This window comes from Colletes latitarsis, chromosome 1, assembly GCF_051014445.1.
Source record: "Colletes latitarsis isolate SP2378_abdomen chromosome 1, iyColLati1, whole genome shotgun sequence".
Lineage (NCBI taxonomy): Eukaryota > Metazoa > Arthropoda > Insecta > Hymenoptera > Colletidae > Colletes > Colletes latitarsis.
This window is the reverse complement of record NC_135134.1, coordinates 51,003,607-51,022,111: the sequence shown is the minus strand read 5'-3', so window position 1 is coordinate 51,022,111 and position 18,505 is coordinate 51,003,607. Positions and strand designations below refer to the sequence as shown.

Below are 18,505 nucleotides of genomic sequence, written 5' to 3'. Positions count from 1 at the left end.
ACTACGAACGAATATATTTTACTTGGTTCGATTTAAGGATTGTAAACCATGTAACTGGGTTTATTCGATGCATAGAGACGTGGTTAACCTGGTCAACCCTCTCGCAGCGGGTTATACAAATTTGGTTAACCCCATTTTGTATCAGTTAATACCACTCTAAATATAATTTGATTAACCAACGTATAGTAACCCAAGTCGTATTGAGAGTGAGTTATCTAACCCAAAAGTCGAAAGTAAACAAGATTAATAAAAATTGATGATTTAATTCGTATACAGAGTGTTGAACAACGGGTTTGGGGCTGATTCTTCATATTAAAACGAATAAAAACTACGAAATAAAATTTTATTGTATAACCTTTCATTATACAGATACAATTTTCAATGTAGACTGTGTTTGATTAGAGTAGTTTTGTAAATGAAAATAAGACAGCTTCTAAGGTCAATTCTATTAGACTAATTGTTTAAAATGCTGTGACATCGTTGCATACAGAGGTATGTTTAAGGATTGCATTTGCACATAGTAAATATTTCTATGTGAAAATTCGTGGACCGTTAGAAAACTATCAATTCCCTAGGTTTTCGATTGGTAGGAATTGGTGAATATCATTTCACCAATCAGAAGACTACACTGTGCGATAGATTCAATGTTTCCATGTGAACTATGTAATTATAAATTCGAATAAATCCTCAAGAACATCCTTTAATTCCCAAATCCCTTTCTCAATTCTTTCTTCCACATATTGGATACATTTACTCTAGGTGATAAATTGTGAATAGACCCACAATGACTTTTGACATTCTTTCCTGATCTTAGCATTAAAACTTTCAACATTAAAATTAGTCTGAAATGTACCGATTTTAACCAATCGTTGAACGATCGTATTGATGGTTCCAAATATTCTTTCGTGCAAACGAGTCTAGTAAAATAGACGTTCATGGAAAGATGCAGCATGCTTAATTGTTACCCCTTCCACTGTCTATTTTCCCGCGGATTTTGTTACGATTGAGATCCGGCAGTAATGTTTTTTTGGTGTATTCTTGCTGTGAAAATAGCCTGTTAAATTGTAAAATATTCGTATTTGTACATAATTGTTTAATTCTTGAATTTGTACAGAGTAAATTTATAATCAACCTTAATTTCTATGCTTTCGCGTTTATCCAATAAATTATTACCTAGGTTATAATAATGTGCCATTGACAGATTCGCCTTTAGTTTTGCGAATCGTAATAATGCTGTAAGATACGGTACACGTTCGAAAGTAGGTAAGATAAACAGAAAATCCATTTCGTAGCTTTTTTATTATATTATTTCTGCAATGGAGTTGAGACTCATCTTAATTTTTTATCATTTAAAGCACATATGAGATGAAAATGATGGACATTGATGAGCAAGATGATTGTATTATAGAAGCAGTTACTCCTGCCAAAAAGAAGAAGATGAAACAAGGTATGTTCATGTTTCTAACATTTATGATAAATTGTCTGTGTAATTGTCATTGAAAAAGAATTATAAATGAAATCAGTTTAAGCATCTATAATTCTTGTATCACTTGATTTATCTTTGTTTAATTTTGTCTGTTTCAGCGCAATTATCATTTCATACCCAAAGTCCAATACAGTTACAGAATAGTTCGCAAAGTAAGAAGAGAAAATTAACATCACCATCTGTGATTAATAGGAGCCCAAAAGCAGTGAAAATTTCGAATAGGAAATCGAGTAAAGATATTGCGGATAGTAAGTTAAATGACAATGCCAACAGTGAAGTAAAAGAGAGCAGTAAAGACACGGAGATTATAAAAGATATTGAAACTGAAAATGTGAAAGAAAATACAACGTCAAATGAAGTGGAAGGTAAGAACAAGACACCAAGATCTTCGACAGGGCAAAAGAAGTTGGAGTTAAAGGATAAAGCAAAGTTGAGTCCTTTGACGAAATTCCTTAAAAAGACTGATAAAAATGGGGAGAGTTTGGAAAGCACTTGCCAGAATTTAGTACAGGATAAGAAAGACGAACAGATTAGTACGACTCCCAAAAGAAAAACTGTAAAAAAAGCGACCTTGATTAAGAGCAATTCTTCGAGTCACCATTCTGATACCGATATTGCAATTCCGTCTTCGAACGATGAAGACGCAGAAGAACAGACAAAGTCAAAAACCGATAATCCAATAATTCTTAAGTCTCTGAAACTCGAATTGGTGAAACTTCCCTCGAATTGCTGTGTTAACTCTGATATTGTTATGCCTTCGAATAACGAAGACAAAAAAGAGCATACAAAGTCGAACGAAAATATCGAAGAGAGTACAAGGATCGATAGTCGAGAAACTCGTAAACTCGAAAGGTTAGAGTCTTCGGACGATGAGTGCAAAGAAAAACAAACGAAGTCGAAGGAGACTATAGAAGAAAGTACGAAAACTGGTAATCCGAAAATTCTTAAAGTTCTCAAACTTGAATTAGCGAAATCCCCTTCTCTGAGTCGCCATTCTAACTCTGATATTGCTGTGTCTTCGGACAATGAAGACGAAAAAGATCGAACAACCTCGATCGAAAATATCGAGAAGAGTCCGAAAACTGATAGTCCAGCAACGCTCAAACATAAAATGGCGAACCGCTCTTCTCTGAGTCGCAACTCTGATATTGTTACCCTGTCTTCGAACTGTGAAAATAAAGAGAAACAAACAAAGTTTAATGAAAGTATGGAGGAAAGTATAGAGATTAGTAGTCCAAGTGCTCTTAAGACTCCCAAAAATGATAAGGCGAAGCATACGAAGATGTCGCCGAAACAACGAGAAAAGAAATTACTAAGCGCTAAGAAAAAAGAGGAAAAAGAACGACTGAAGATGGTAGATTGCATTAATAATACGCGTATTTTATTTCGATTTCTTTCATGTTTCTACGAGTGAATAACGAATTTTTTTGTTTGACCGCCAGGAGAAGGAAAAAAGATTGGAGGAGGAACGACAGAATCGTCAGAGAGAGAAGGAAGAGAAACGCAGGGAGAAGGAGGAGAAACGTAAGGAGAAAGAAGAGAAGGAAAAAGCGGAGAAAGAGCAAAAACTGATGGAAAAGAGAATTAAAGACCAGAAGAAACAAATGGAAATGGAGTACGAATATAGCGAACTACGCGACTTCCGTAAACATTTTTACCCGTCGATTATCTGTGATAACATGAATTCGTTTACAGACAGAAGCAGAAGGAGAAGCAAGCGAAGGAGGAGGAACGTAAGAAACGGGAGGAGGAGAAGAGGAAGAAGGAAGAAGAGAAATTGGAAGCGGAACGTAGGAAACAAAAAGCAGCCTCGAATTTCACCAGTTTCTTCGTCGCTAAGAAGCAAGAAAAGTCCGTAGAAGAGGAAACTACCGCGGAGGCAAAAAATTTCATGCCTTTCGAGGTCAAAGCGGACATGAAATTGGCTCCGATTTGTAGGAGAGCCTTGAACGAACAAGAGAAATCGTCCCTGGATGAAAAACACGATAAAGGGGACGCGGGAAAGTCGGACTTGTATATAAACGAGATCAAGAGTAAAAAGCTCGTGCCGCGCAAGTCAACGAAAACATGGCCGTTCGAAGCGAAAGACGACGTGGTTATATTAGGTAATTATTACAGTTTCCTTTACAAAATATCGAATCCAAATGCAGTATCGTAATTAGATCTCGCCTCTAGACGAAGAAACCGACGGAATCTCGAACATCGTGAAGCAGAGCATCGACATTGAGAAGCAGCGGACGAAATTACTCCAGTTCTCCGAGAACCGACGTCCGCCATATTGGGGCACGTGGAGAAAACGGAGCTGCAGCATTAATCCTCGGAAACCGTTTTCAAAGGATACGGTGAGTCTTGAAAAATTTCACTCTTAGCATATAAATACGAAGATGAAAGTTCAGCGGAATATGCTTAGCGTAAAGTAGTATTGCAAATGGTATATTTATTCTGTAAGTCAAAAACAGAGCACGTAGGCGTGTCACTATTATAGAATAATCAATGAAGAAGACAAGGCATTTTCAACAATATTTATTGTCATTTCTTAAGGCTGTATTTGGTCCAATGGACCGTCTTAAAGATGGACGACGATAGTCCGACGTAATCTCTTTTATCAACTTTGCGAAACGATTGTTCGTCCGCGGCGGTGTAAAATCGGTCGTTGAAAGAATGTTTTCCGTCCTCGTTGGAAGTTCTCGGTTTTAAGTACATCGTGGAAACCACAGAGAAAATTCTTTCAACGTCTCCCTCCTCGATCGATGGCGTCTCGGCGAGTTTCGTTCGCGGACGATCGACTAAGTCTCCGTCGGCAGAATGTTCATCTTCCCGCCGCGTAGCCCTCTGCCGCCGTGGAACAACGGGTAAGCGTTCTTCCTGTGCACCTTTCGATGCTTGGCCAGGTGATCGCTGCGCGCGAACCGTTTCGAGCACATCTCGCACGGATACGGTTTCACCCCCGAATGGGAACGCCTGTGCCTGGCCAGCTCGTCCGAACGGCTGAAACGCCATCCGCATCCGGACCACGTGCAGGCGAACGGCTTCTCACCCGTGTGTCGACGCAGATGAGCCTTCAAGTGGGACGCCTTCGCGTAGACCTGGACAGATCGAAAGGGGGATCAAATCTCCGGAGACTCGAGCTGACCTCTCAGCTGGCTGGGGACAATTTAGTCAAAAAACGAAACCGATATCTCCGACTCGACGACGCGAATCGTAATTGTGATTCCTCGTAATCGGTTCGCCATTTCGCCAGATTTGAAACGTACCTTCACGCAACCCTGATAAGTGCAAGGAAAGCACCGGTCCTCCGCCGCGTTCGCCAAACTGCGATTAGTGTAATCGTGGGTCGCCAGCGCCGCGGTAGCTGCTGATGAGATGTGATTCTCCTCTAGTCGATTGTTGTTGTAATCTGCGATTGACAGAAGTTGTTAGTTTCAAGCGGATCTCTCGAGATAATGGCTCAATTGTGGATAGTGAATTGGTAATAGAAAATTGCGAGAGATTTCTGAGCGATTAAAATAGTGGCCAACGGGGGAATCGAAGTGGCCCCTCGTCCTGAATCAATGTTTTCGGATGCAGTGATACTCCCGCTAGTTTCAGTCTAAATAGATAATTCCGCAGTGCTCGAAACTTACCTATTCCGTTCGTTTCCAAAGTATCCTCGAGTGCTCTCAAATCGATCCCCAGCACCCATAATGGTTCCTCGCGTTGAAACGTTTGTTGAGGGCTCGACAGGGGCAAGTGTAGAAAACCCTCGCAGCCAGCGGTGCACAGGGGTGTCCTCTCCGGGAGCCCAGAGTTCCAACTTTTATCTAGGCACCATTCCAATTCCGAGTCCAACTCGCTCAGCTCGCTCAGACACCCTGCGTACAGCAAATAACGTGTTTCAACCTCTAAAATCATCGTTCCTTTATCGAGCAAAAACGTGGTATCGATAATGGATCAGTAGAATATCCGTTGCTTGGCTCAGACCGTAAGGGGTGAACTCTGCCACGGTGGTCACCGGTGACCGGCACTTTAAACTCACACCGTGTGGCAAAAAGTCGTACAAAATCGGGGGGAAACGTTTCGAAGATTAATTTGCAATCAAAGAAGTTTAAAAAATAGTTGAGAAACGGTCGTTTGACCAGTGAGGGGCGATCTCTGCCACGGTGGTCACCGGTGACCGGCACTTTAAACTCACACCGTGTGGCAAAAAGTCGTACAAAATCGAGGGGAAACGTTTCGAAGATTAATTTGCAATCATAGAAGTTTAAAAAATAGTTGAGAAACGGTCGTTTGACTAGTTAAGGGTGAACTCTGCTACGGTGGTCACCGGTGACCGACACTTTAAACTCACACCGTGTTGCAAAGGTGCTCAAAAGTCGTGCAAAATGGGGGGGAGACGTTTCGAAGATTAATTTGCAATGAAAGAAATTTGTAAATTTGGTCACGTTATCGAATATTAACAAATTATGATGGCGTACCTGAGGACGTGGAGGTGTTGTTGGACCACTCGTTCCAGGGTGTCTTGGGGCAAGTCAGGTCAGTGTAACACTCGATGGGGTTGGCGTTGATCGCGTGGCCGTCGATGGTCTCCGAGTCGTCGACGCGCGGCGTCGTTCTGCAGGGCGACGCCTCGAAGTCGCTGGGTAAGGCGGTGGCGATCGGGCTCGGGGAGAATAATTGACTCTCGACGCTCGCGTCCGTGGTCAGGCCCAGCGCGGAGAACAACAGTTCGTCCGTCATCTGCGACGAGAAATGGGCAGAAAAAAAAAAGGAAAGAACGATTGAAAATTGACCAAGGAACGAAAAAAGAAAAAAAAAAAAAAACAAAACGTTCGAACGACGAAGTGACGCACAAGACTGTTTATTGTTGCGAGAGCGCCGCGTTGCTTGTCGTGGATTAATCGCACGGTTGCCCGGTGATACCAACAATAAGTCATGCAACGCGAACGTTCTATATCTGTCGATTAAAATTGAATTCTATTTTCAGTTATCGGCGCCGAAAGACAGAGGGAAACGCGTACAGGGCGGTTCTAATAACCGGGCTTGGGCTACAGGATAGAGCAAAAATCATAGACGAACATTTTTTATTGTGCAACGACCTCTCGCTATTTGCGTTCGACGGTATCGCCAAGGTTGGGTTAAAAACAGCGTATCTAACTTGTGTACCAAACGTGTACTCTGGTTTAGAATTCTCCTTTTGGCCGGAACCATGATAAATTCCGAGATCGTCTAATGGCGTTATAAACTCGCGTCGACAGCGATGTTAAAACGAGTTACGTATCGGTATCGTTGCATCGATCGCTAACAAATAATATTTACGAATTTTCCAACCGCAAGCACGGGGTCTGAAACACGTGAAATCGACGGTTTCCGTAAATCCAGTGTTAACTGGACAATAACTCGCATTTATGAATCAGGCACAGAGTACAATCATGATTGTCACCTAACGTACACGTTTACGGTTCTGGCGTGAAGTTAGAATCAAAGGAAAGACGTTCAACAACTCCTTGTTTTTCTTGATGGGAGATTAACAGGTCAATCTTGTGTCAATTTCTTGAGCAATCTTGTATGAATTATTGAAAGAAAATGATATTTTCTTTGATGTCGAAACGAGTAGTCGAACTATTTTTAAACGAACGATTTCCTTGCAAACGATTAAGCTCGGATTTCAATCCGTCGAGATTGTCGTTATTTAAATATTCAAACTTTCGTTCGTTATTGGGGAAAGAGATTTGCCTTGACGTTTCGTCAGCGACGTAGCTTCGTCAGAGTCGGATGGAACACTGATACCGTGTATCAGTCGCGAAATGTCGCTGTCCAGATACTATTGGACGCAACTTCCACCCGGAAGCCTCGAAACTTATTAATGGTTATTGATAGAAACGATTTTCAGCAGGTTTCGCGTTAAATAAAATGTACATTGTTAGGTAGCACAAGAATATTATACCAAGGAACTTGAATTTTTCTGTATATTTAAGGAAACTTCTTTTTTACTCACGTCAAACATCGCAGCTTCGTCTATCATGTCGATTCGGAACTTGAGATCGATCCTTCCAAAAAATCAGCAACGCTATTCGATTACTTCGTCTGTTCGTTCCAGTTAATTCCTCACATGTAGTTCACCATCAATCACTGTCTCGATTTCCTTTGCGCATTATCACTTCCGATTGCCACTGTTACAAGGCTCCCGACGTTACTATTAAATAAATCGCAAATCGCTTCTGTTCTCGAAATATTAAGTCTTTTATTTCTCTTTTAAAAAATCAGTCGGTCAATAACCGACGGTAATCTCTATCGTTACGTGGAATGAAAATAATCCTCCCACGATTGCACCTCGATCTTAATATCGTCTACTCAGATCCAGAATCTCTTTACACTGTGGCTGGATGATCTGTGAAATCTTAAGAAGCCATAGTTCGTTCTCGCTTCAAAAACTGACTACTGCTTTGCACAGAATACTATTCTAACGATGATCCCAGTCAGACGTCTTCTTTCTCTCAGCAAGAACTGAGGAAAACCGTGCCTTTGGTCCACCAAATAGCTGCAACGATTCTGTATCCACTCGTGGATCTCTAATATCCAAATTCTTGACGATTATTCAATCATTGCCCGACTTTTCTACACGGATAAACAAGTGGTCATCCAAGCAGCAGTTCCAGCAGAACACCGAGGACTGCTCGACGAGGAGGACCCGCCAATTTCCTGTGAAAAGTCTTCCCAGACCCAGCAAGTACACTTCCATTCAATTTCCCTTTGCTCTGTAACCGGTAATCAGCTGGAATTAATTTGCAGAATGTTCCCTGACGAGCCCAAAGTTTCCCAAGTGCAAGAATGGCGGCCACAAATACGGATACGAATGGACAGTGTCCACTGGACGATGGCCTATCGTCAGCTTCCAGTTTTTACCACCCGTTCGATTCACTTTTACTCCGTGAACGGCGATCAGACCCCGTTGGAATATCGTCCCGATCGCGAAGGGGATCCTCAAGTCTCGTTGCGCGGTTTGCACCCTCTTGGACCGGTAGCTTCGCGGCCGAGCGATGCGTGCGGACTGCGTCCGTCGTTCCAGAAGACGCGAACGAGACGTGTGACAGGGCACGCGGTTCGAGAGATAATCGGAGGCTGTGCCACCCGGCGCCGTCACGGTACTTCTCCCCAGGGATCGGAGCCAGGCCGATCCCAGAACACCGTCAGACGCGCCAGCGAATCGGCTTCCTGGCTAATTGGTCGGTTAAACTCGCTTATTTACGATACCACCTACCCTACCGATAATCGGCCGCCATTCTCGCGAGATTTCTGCGAGACAGACCCGCGGGAGAGTTAGCTCGTTGCTCGAGGACGAACGATCCCCGTCGACGACCCAGCGTGGACCGCACGTGGCCTCCTCTCGGTGCTTTATCGACGTCGATTCGCCTTTTTTTTTCCCCCCGCCGATTCGCCGCGAGCTTTGCAAGAAATTCGCGCACCATCGGCCCCCTCCCCCACGAAACGTCTGCGCTATTTTCTTCCGTTTTTTGCCCGCTACGAGACGCCATCGACGACGTCCGCGTTTGGGCGGCCCTCTTAACAACGGAGCTTTCCATGTAAATTGCGATCGACGCTTCATTAGCTTAGATTTAAACATTTCGATCGTTTTACTAGCTTAAATTGTGGTAAACTCACGGGGCTCAATGTGTTAAACAAATTTCAATGAAAGAATGTAGAAGAGTAGGAGGAATCGAACGTTAAATTGTTTGAAACGCGAAAGGCGATCCTGAAAAGTATATTTCCGATGAAATGTATCAATGGGAGCGTCTATATAACGCAATGGCTTTGACCTAGAGCGACAAGAAGAACGCAGAGGCGATAAAGCGTTCGAAGTCGGCGGTACTAGGCATCTGAATCGCTCGTAATACGTTCATCCGTGTCGAGGGAGGCTGACCTTAGATACAATTGTGTATGTTTTGCGTTCGATTCAAGAGTCAAGAGCACGCTGCATACGAGGAGCGCAGCGCAACGTCCTGACCTTTCATTCTGAATGCTTAATCTCTTTGGTCATTGAGCCACGCTTATTTGTGCACGTTGGCGACAAAGCAAGTCGTTTGACGGATCGCCGTCGAGGAGGGTGCTTTCGATCTTTGCGGAAACAAGGAGGGAGGGTTGAACTATTATCGTACGATGTCTCCGATTTTGCATACGCGAGTTTCTAACAACCGATTGGGAAAGTTAGGTCGCAGACATTTAATTGTAGGAAAATACCAATCGCCCGAAACTCTCGATAGCCTTATATTTCCTCTCTTTTGCTTTTATTAATCGAGGACTCTGCGAATTCTTTACGAGAGAAGTATCAGCAGGAGCAACTCGAGCTTTTAACGCGAGATAGCGGGGTACATTTACTACATTCTGACGTTTTTTTTTTTTAATATCGAAAATACGAACGCAGTCTGTTTATATAAAAGTAATCTTCCTATGTATTGTTATAGTACACGATATTGTGTAACCAATCGTCCCGATTACTCGACTTCCAGATAATTTAATTATTTATCCCGCGTACGGAACGCGTCAATACTTTTTTGCGTTTATATTACGCGAATTCGATCTTCCAACGAAACAATAATTGTATACTACGATATACAATAACTCCAGTCTTGTGGGAATTAAATACACCGATCGGTGTCGTTGAATTGGAATATTGAAACGTACAGCGAAAACCGTTGAATTTGGCGGGAAATTAATGTTTCATTTTGGCGGTGATATCGAATTACAAGATTCCCCGATATCGACCTACATAGAATAATAATTGGCAATGCGTATCTATATTATTTCTGACGAACGTGATTCACCAACATTTATAATCTGTCGCAAACAGGAAAATATTACGGTTTCGTGTTTCTTACGAGGAAATGGAAAACAATACGATACCGTACGAGTTTTCAAAACAAAAGTTTTATTAAGATCGGTTTAACAGACGGTTAAATCTTTCGTCTAAAATTCGGTTGACTTCGCTGGCGACGATTAGCCCTTATCTACCCCTCGGGGAGGCTTATTAATCGCGCTCGATTGCGTTATTTCGCGCCGATCGCGACGGGAAAGCCGATACTTGTATCGATTTCTTGGATGCAGAGATATCCGAAATTAGTATTCCGAATAATCGAACGGAGACGGCGCCAGCGTGCTCGTTTGATATTTTAATACGAAAGCACGAGAAAAACCTCGTGTAACCGTGAAAGAAAACAGGGACTAACAGAAACTACGCGATCGATTAAGTAAATCGTAATATCGTTTTCGTTGCTCGATCCCCGTCCACGTCCATCGGCAGAACGATTAAATTTAATAATTCATACGTCGTGTCGTAAGGGTTAAACGAATTAATAAGCTCGGAGGACGGTGGCAAAGTCGTGTACGAGCAATAAAATCCGTTAGAGGGTCGAATATTCGGAAATAAATCAATTCCTGGCTGCAGGGATTTTAATCTCCGGTGTGCACGACGAGGAGCACCGACCATAATCTTAATGGGGCATAAAACAGCCATTACAGATGGCCCGGCGGGTGACAACACGCTGTAAATAATGTACGTCACTTCGCCAGGCACCGATTTAACGTCACGCATCGCGTTATACTGATAACTGCATTTCCATTGGCCCCGGTGCATCTTGCCAGACGTCGCAACACTTTTCCACGCGGCGTTGAAATCGCTAGATCGACTCCCATCCGTCCCGTGATTAATGTGAAATTCACTTTTCCACGGTGGTCTGGGTTCTCTCCGATAACTGGTCCGTTACTTGCCCTCGATTCCACTTTATTCTCATTTTTTCCGACTAATGTCGCTTAAACTCAGATAATAAACGTCGATATTCGCCTAAAAATATTCCATAGTTTAATGGAGTTCTATGTTGTACTATTCCTAACATCAATGAAGCTATTCGAAAGTTTATCAACGCTAGATCATACGTACATATTACTCATTTATATTTATATTTTAAACTTGATTTATTAAGAGAAACAGTCGGGTTTTTCTAATGTATCAAGTAGATGAATTCCAATTCTTTATTCGTTAGTAACAATCGTGTTTCGTGATATTTAAAAAAAAATACGACAGTTTACTTTATCTATACTTGGATAATTCTTCAAAATTAAGTGGACAGTGGTACTTGCACTTCCCGCGATTGTTGCGATGGTCGAACTTACCCAAAAATTTCAGACCTCTGTTGTTCACGAAGATATCGATACATAGAGTGTCTGTCGAGTGGGAGTGCGTCTGTTCCGAGTTTTTTTGACAGCGCGGTACCGAGTGATCTCGTGGAAGCTCGAAGAAGCGTAGAGCAGAGGTAGCCGGACATCATTTTTCGAGATAAGTTTTATCGCCGCTTAAAGTACGCTCGAGGGTGTCGGCGCGATCGTAGAAACGGAATCGGGAAGAGCCCGTCGGACAAAAAATTAATTAAGTGTTCTGTCAACGCCAATACGGACGATTCCGTCACGCGAAATTAGTAATTAAACCAGATTAGACTCTCGAAGACCATCCTACACGATCGAATCCTGTTTTTTAATATTGTGGTCGTCGAAAAGTAATCACAAAGGATTAATGTGATTCTTTGGTCACAGGTTTATTTTCTTCCACAATTTATAACATATTTTTTCAACGTTAGTTTCGATGATGGAGTAAAAAATGTCGCCTATCAAAAGCTACTCTGGTATTCGAAAAAAATTAATTGAATGTTCTGTCAACGCCAATACGGACTAATATTGTGGTCGTCGAAAAGAAATCACAAAGTTTAATGTGATTCTTTGGTCACAGGTTTATTTTCTTCCACAATTTATAACATATTTTTTCAACGTTAGTTTCGATGATGGAGTAAAAAATGTCGCCTATCAAAAGCTACTCTGGTATTCGAAAAAAATTAATTGAATGTTCTGTCAACGCCAATACGGATTAATATTGTGGTCGTCGAAAAGAAATCACAAAGTTTAATGTGATTCTTTGGTCACAGGTTTATTTTCTTCCACAATTTATAACATATTTTTTGAACGTTAGTTTCGATGATGGAGTAAAAAATGTCGCCTATCAAAAGCTACTCTGGTATTCGAAAAAAATTAATTAAGTGTCCTGTCAACGCCAATACGGATTAATATTGTGGTCGTCGAAAAGAAATCACAAAGTTTAATGTGATTCTTTGGTCACAGGTTTATTTTCTTCCACAATTTATAACATATTTTTTGAACGTTAGTTTCGATGACGGAGTAAAAAATGTCGCCTACCTCTTCGTCGCTGCCAAAAGCTGCTCAACTGGTATCCGGTTTCCTTTTCTCCACGGCGTCCGGTTTTCCGCGTTCACGTCTCGAACGACGTCGTGGCGCACCGATCATTCGCGGTACCGCGTTCCTCTCCTCGATAATAAATTAATGTCCCGGGAGCGTCTTGTAATTGATGCCCGCGCGGGGATGAAATCGACGTTGATTTATCGAACAAAGAATCGCTCCTCCGCGCGCCACAAAAGAGAAAACCCCGACGATTTATCGACTTTTCGAGCCGCGACTGCGAAAGGGACGATGCTCGCTCGGCTCCTCGTCGGCGAAAAATCGATCCACCGACGTATCCTGGTTGGGAAAATCGTCGCCCTTCGATCCTGGAACGCTCGTCGACTTACGTAGAATTTAAATAGATCGGTAAAAATTAGCTACGAATATAAGCTACCAAGTTGCGTTTAACGACACGGCGAATCGATCTCGACGGTCTGTGTTAAGTCCATCTTCTTCGATCGTCCTACGGATCTCTCGTTCCTCCGATCGGGACCAAGAACGCGAATCGAGCCGGGTCTCTGGTAAATAGAAAATTGCTTCCACGTTGTAGATTGACTCGATTACCCTCGTCTCGACGTACGCACTCACCGTCTCGAGCGTTTAAAGCGTTCGGGATTTGTCGCGCATTTCACCGCCCGACCGAACTTTTCGCGACTTGGATCGGATCTCACGCGAAACGAAATCTACATTTTGGGAGAAAACGGAGACGGGACCGCCGCGTAAACCCGGCCGAATCGCGTGACTAAGAGGATGGAGTCGGAGAAAAAGAACGCTCGGGGACCAGCGGCACGCGCACTCGCGCTGGACGCTCGACGAAGCCGCGATTATCGCTCGTCAAGGAAGTCGCATTGATACCGACGTCCTGCTTAATCATAGCAGACTCCAGTGAAATCCAGTGGCCGTGATCGTAACTAAAATAAACGGCACGGAAAACGGACGATAACGCGGCCAGCGTCGCTTTTGGGGGCTTCCAACGACATACGGAAATTCTAACGAAAGAGAAGTAACTTTACGGTGTTTCGCTAATAGAAGAATCCATGTTGTTTTCAGAAATGGTTCAATTACGATGTGGACTCGGACGAGGAGTGGGAGGAGGAGGAGCCCGGCGAATCTCTGCACGGATCCGACGACGAAAGGAACGAAGAAAACCCGGACGACAACGAGTACGACGTGGACAACGAATTCATGGTGCCTCATGGGTCGGTATCCGTCAGAATTCCCATCGTGACTCAATGTTTTCACCGGTAGTTCTCTCTAATCAATCTTCTTTTGCGTTTCAGGTACCTGTCCGACGAAGAACTTCGGGCCGACGACGAGGAGAAGATAGACATGGTAAACATTTTCTATCAGAGACAGTCTAGTATACCATTATTAAATTCTTCTTTCCTTCTTAGTCTCCCGAAACGCAGAAGTTCAAACTGAAGGCTCTGGGGGAGCAATTTGAGACAGAGAGGAAGACGCAGACGTCCAGGTTGGAGCCGAAAATTATTGGCTGCGTCTGGCGGGGGCCTGAAAACACCTTCCTAGGAAACAGTGAGTATCCAACTTTCAGAAATAAATATCAAAGTTTATAAAAGCATATAACGAGTCTGTATACGTCGACCAAGCTTGTGTTTCAACTGTACAAATATTAAAAGAGGGGAAACACTGATGTCAGAAGCAGCTTCAAGCGCCGCAAATGTATTCCTGGTTTCAGTACCTCAAAGAACGATGGACTTCCTGTCAGCCCACGAGGTCTGGGTGCGCCAGGTGCCCGTGACGCTGCAAACGTCCAACGAGAACGAGGCCGCGAACGAGTGCGGCGCGTCCACGCCATCGGCGTCAGCCTCGAAGAGGAAAGTGCCGGACGAGGCGCTGCCACAGTTGATTCGACTGACGCACGGCAACACGCACAGCAGGAAGTTCCTCGCCAGGGAATTCATGTCCTATTGGAGCAAGGAGAACAACAAGGATCAGATATCAAAGTCCAATCTGTTCCGTAAGATCCGCGAGATCGGCAAGTGGATGGCCTGCCCGGAAGAGGGTCCGATGTACCAGAAGAGCTGTTGGTACGTGCCCGAGAACGTGCGGAAAGAGTATCTTAGCGAGGACCTGTCGTTACCGAATCGCTGGTCGTACAGTCTGGTGCCGCCGAGGAAGAGCGACGTCGCGGAAGTCGCGGATAAATTGGAGAAGGACGAGAAGAAGAACTCGCCCCTAATCACCCAGTTCACGAAGAGGATCACCCAAGAGGAGATGAAGAAACAGCTGACCTTTAAGTCCGCTGGAACTAGTTCGCAGAGTAAGTTGTCTCAAACTAAGACCCCCAAGAGAGCGACTCTGATCTCCGTCGGTAGAGGGGAGCAGTTCTCCAAGAGATCGAAGAAAAGTTTGTTCGCCAAGGTCCTTAGCGACGCTAACGCGGCGAGCAAGAATGAGAACGACGACGGCGTCGTCATCGTTGAAGAGTGTTCCGCGAACGAGCGGTCTGAGAATCAGAGTGCATCCGAGAGAGTCGAGTCTGGTAAGAAAGAAAGCGAGGATACGATAGGTACGGTGCCCATGGAGTGCGAGAGTGGCGTTAAGAATGAGAATGAGTCGACGTACGGGAGCCAGGGTAAGGGTAACGAAACGTTAAAAAGTAATACGTATGCCGAGGACTCGAAAGGAGAGACTGTAGTAGATAGCATGGATATCGACGACGATGACCCGGTGCAGAATTGAATTGTATTATGAGTTGTAAAGGTAGGGGAATAAACAAAAAAAAAAGAAGGAAAAGGTTGCTTGAAAAAAAGAAAAAAAATGTAATGTGATAAATAAGTAGTAGTTAGAGACGACGGGGAGGTACGTTGCATGTAGCGCAGTAAGGTAATCTACGATTTTTATACATCCATTATAGAAATAAGTCGGTGAGAATCTGTACAAAGTTCTGAACCCTTCTATTTTTATACAACTCGCCTGCATTCGTTAATCCGCGCATATACGTTACGACTATTACTCTTACGAGATAGAAAAGGTGGAAGAGCTGTTACAAGTTTTCTAGCTGGTAATTCAGGTACGTCTCGGCCTTAATTCCTAACCTTAAAAGTTGTTGACTATCTACGTCTATTTAAATATCGACGGATCGCTGGAGAAATGTTCCTTGTTAGAAAATTGAGGAGATGGCTTGGCCTGTTGTTTAAAATATATCACTGGACACGTTTACAGGACAATAGATCGAAGTGTTTTAAATATTTAATTTAAGCTACGCTTCGTACAGTTCGTTAAAAGTCTGGCTATTTTCAACTGCGACGTGTAGTTTCATTCCGTGTGTTTGCGTATTTAATTGCTACTAGAAACGTTGACTCTCTAGCATTATCTTCGAAATAGTTTTAAATACGGATCGATGTCTATTTAAATTCACGTGGAGTTTGCAAATTGAAATCTCGATCTGATCTGTGCTTTATGTTTTCTTGCTTTTCGACACGTACGAATTTAAGAAGATCGCGACCGTCGTTAGTTCGTTGAGGGGTCCAAGATGGCGAGATATTACAAATTATCGAAATGTTAAGTACTTCTACTTGGAGGTTGAGGCGGATCAAATTGAGAATTAATCCGAGGAACGCGTGAAACTAAGGAAACGAATTTCCCGAGAGCTTTATATCGTTAATTAAAGAATATGGAACTATGAATCTTGAGAAAGTTTATTGTCGTGAATCACAGTATAATTTATGTGATGTATGTATGTTTCCTGTTGTTCCATTGACGGTGAATAACCGCGAAGGAAAGCGAGCGTATATAAAACGCGTAGGTCATTATCACATTCTATTAACAATTATACTTTTATAATAAAAATTGGCGAATAAATCGGAAAATGCCGAAAATTCATGTCACGAACATTCTCATTAACGTGTAATATTTAAAAGAAAACATACGTTAATAGAAGATACAGCAAGCTCCCTTCCCTAAACATATTCTTTCAGTATTATCTAGCTTCCGCTTAATTTCTTGTAGTTCGGTTTTTAGCAGTTACGAAATAAAAGATTTCCCTTCAATCTCACTCGAACATACCTGGTCTGTACTTCAATGTTGTATTCGTATATTTATTTTATCGTTACTCCTGTCATGTATCTTAATAATATGTTTTTATATTTAATATCAAATCGTTATTAACTCGATAGTTTGTTGTTACAGTCTCTAACAATTTCCCTTGGTCCATCAGGTGTCACTTCCTCTACCTGTATGGGATTCCCCTTCCTGCATTTATCATTGGCAAAAGGTAATAATCGTTACTACTGTCTAGCGTATTACAATTCTTTATATTTCATCACTTTAAGTTGGCTAGTTTCTTCCTTCGTGAAAGTGTTTCTACAAAATTATTATATTTTATTCAAGATTGTCTTTCCTTGAGGCGTACGAAGACTTCCGCGACCGAGTGTGCGTCGCAGTGCTGCCGCAACGTGCATCGATCGTACCGATCTTAATTAAAAAGAACAACTCGATGGATCCCGTTGTATCGGAAACAAGTTACGAAACGCTTTTCCCGAATTTTTCCCCAGAGCTCGCCAACGACCGAAAGGTGAATAATCCGTTTCAGTAATGCGAATTATCCGGGGGATTCCACCGCCAAAAAGTTTCCGCGCCCGCCGTAACATTTGAGCTTTGGCTAATGCATCTCGTCGGCTGCGCGGAACGTGGAATTGCATTCCGTCGAACCCGTGCACCGGAGTTAAATAAAACGGTTATAGCGGAACTTTTGCCCAGCATCCGATTATTAGCCGGCTGGAAGCTGTGTGTCTTATTGGACCGTTACGATGCGCCGATTACACGTATCGTTCCCGATTTATCAGCGCGTTTTTCCTGCCACGGGTGAAGAGCCCTTAAAAACCTCCATCTTTTTTTCCCCGTATTTCGCGCAGTCAGAACTCGACGGCTCGAACGCGGTTCACATTTGTAACGCGATCCAAATTGTGGTCTGGCAAGGGTTATCATTATCGGCTGACGATAAGGATATCGCGTTTATAAAAGTTGCCTCGCTAACGCCGGAATTACAGTTGTCGATCAAATGCAACGACAGTGTTGTGCATCAAACCGGAAATCGAATAACTTGTGACTGTGATACAAAGTTTCTTCCGGGTTTCCTTTTCCAACGAATCGAATAACTATTTAAAGGAAGTCCTGTTTGTTTTAATAGAAAGTTTATTATATTCCGACCCGTTCTATCGATTTACAATCGTTGCGTTCGATCGTTGAAATCAAATTCTACTTATTATTTCCGCGACACGAGCGCGTCTGTCCGTGACAGATTATTTCTACTTGCATCGGAGCTCGTAAGTTACCAGTCGTAACCATTGACGATGGCGTAGTATTCGCAACATTACCAATAGATTTAGAAATGAATTTCAATCGCTTCCCCATAGTCAACTCGCATGTGTATATACCCATGTATACCTATTACACATAAACGAGGTAAAGAATAGATCTATCGTTAGTGGGATGAACGCTATCGCTGTACCACGAGTGTCTTATAACATGAGATACACTCTTCCAAAGTGGAACAAAATGTTAAAACGATCATGCATCAAATTGTAAGGGGATCCTCGTAAGAAGGCTTTAATCTTCCTAATGGTTTTAATGGGTCTGTGGCGCTGCTTCGCTGCGACGGGGGGGCTGCTCGTGTGATTTCTGTAGGACAGACGGAAAAGGAAAGGAGGGGGCGCGTTTCGTCCGGGCCTGCTAGTGGACTCATCAGTAAGGCTTTCTAGCAGGCCCTGCCTTAGACGACGGGATATTGGGAAGTCGTTC

At 43.1% G+C, this 18,505-nt stretch overlaps 2 protein-coding genes across 4 annotated transcripts; one reads left to right on the top strand and one right to left on the bottom strand.

Annotated features, from left to right (window-relative positions):
- The first annotated feature begins 550 nt into the window (after nt 1-550).
- Nucleotides 551-16,868, top strand: LOC143341608 (uncharacterized). Of its 2 annotated transcripts, XM_076764560.1 has the most exons (10): nt 551-1,263; nt 1,356-1,447; nt 1,585-2,840; nt 2,929-3,101; nt 3,182-3,591; nt 3,662-3,828; nt 13,793-13,941; nt 14,023-14,074; nt 14,137-14,275; nt 14,439-16,868. In XM_076764560.1, the coding sequence occupies exons 2-10, from the start codon at nt 1,366-1,368 to the stop codon at nt 15,443-15,445; spliced, it is 3,435 nt and encodes a 1,144-aa protein (XP_076620675.1). In that variant the 5' UTR covers nt 551-1,263; nt 1,356-1,365; the 3' UTR covers nt 15,446-16,868. The 2 variants fall into 2 exon arrangements, with proteins under 2 accessions (XP_076620675.1, XP_076620684.1); XM_076764569.1 differs by having other exon boundaries at nt 551-1,447.
- LOC143348140 (uncharacterized) lies at nt 4,012-13,536 on the bottom strand. Of its 2 annotated transcripts, none has more exons than XM_076778150.1 (5): nt 12,701-13,536; nt 5,941-6,202; nt 5,110-5,337; nt 4,741-4,883; nt 4,012-4,572 (listed from the first exon to the last, which is right to left on the bottom strand). In XM_076778150.1, exons 2-5 carry the CDS (start codon nt 6,200-6,202, stop codon nt 4,273-4,275), a joined length of 933 nt encoding a protein of 310 aa, XP_076634265.1. In that variant the 5' UTR covers nt 12,701-13,536; the 3' UTR covers nt 4,012-4,272. The 2 variants fall into 2 exon arrangements, with proteins under 2 accessions (XP_076634265.1, XP_076634181.1); XM_076778066.1 differs by lacking the exon at nt 12,701-13,536 and adding an exon at nt 7,461-8,222.
- Nucleotides 16,869-18,505: the final 1,637 nt, after the last annotated feature.

Coding starts and splice junctions, on each gene's coding strand:
- LOC143341608 (XM_076764560.1), top strand. CDS start 1,366: ATGAAAATGATGGACATTGATGAGCAAGATGATTGTATTATAGAAGCA. Junction 1,448..1,584: donor AAAGAAGAAGATGAAACAAG/GTATGTTCATGT, acceptor TGTCTGTTTCAG/CGCAATTATCATTTCATACC. Junction 3,829..13,792: donor AACCGTTTTCAAAGGATACG/GTGAGTCTTGAA, acceptor TGTTGTTTTCAG/AAATGGTTCAATTACGATGT.
- LOC143348140 (XM_076778066.1), bottom strand. CDS start 7,487: ATGATAGACGAAGCTGCGATGTTTGAC. Junction 6,203..7,460: donor ACGAAGCTGCGATGTTTGAC/GTGAGTAAAAAA, acceptor TTCTCGTCGCAG/ATGACGGACGAACTGTTGTT. Junction 4,884..5,109: donor TTTGGAAACGAACGGAATAG/GTAAGTTTCGAG, acceptor TGTCAATCGCAG/ATTACAACAACAATCGACTA.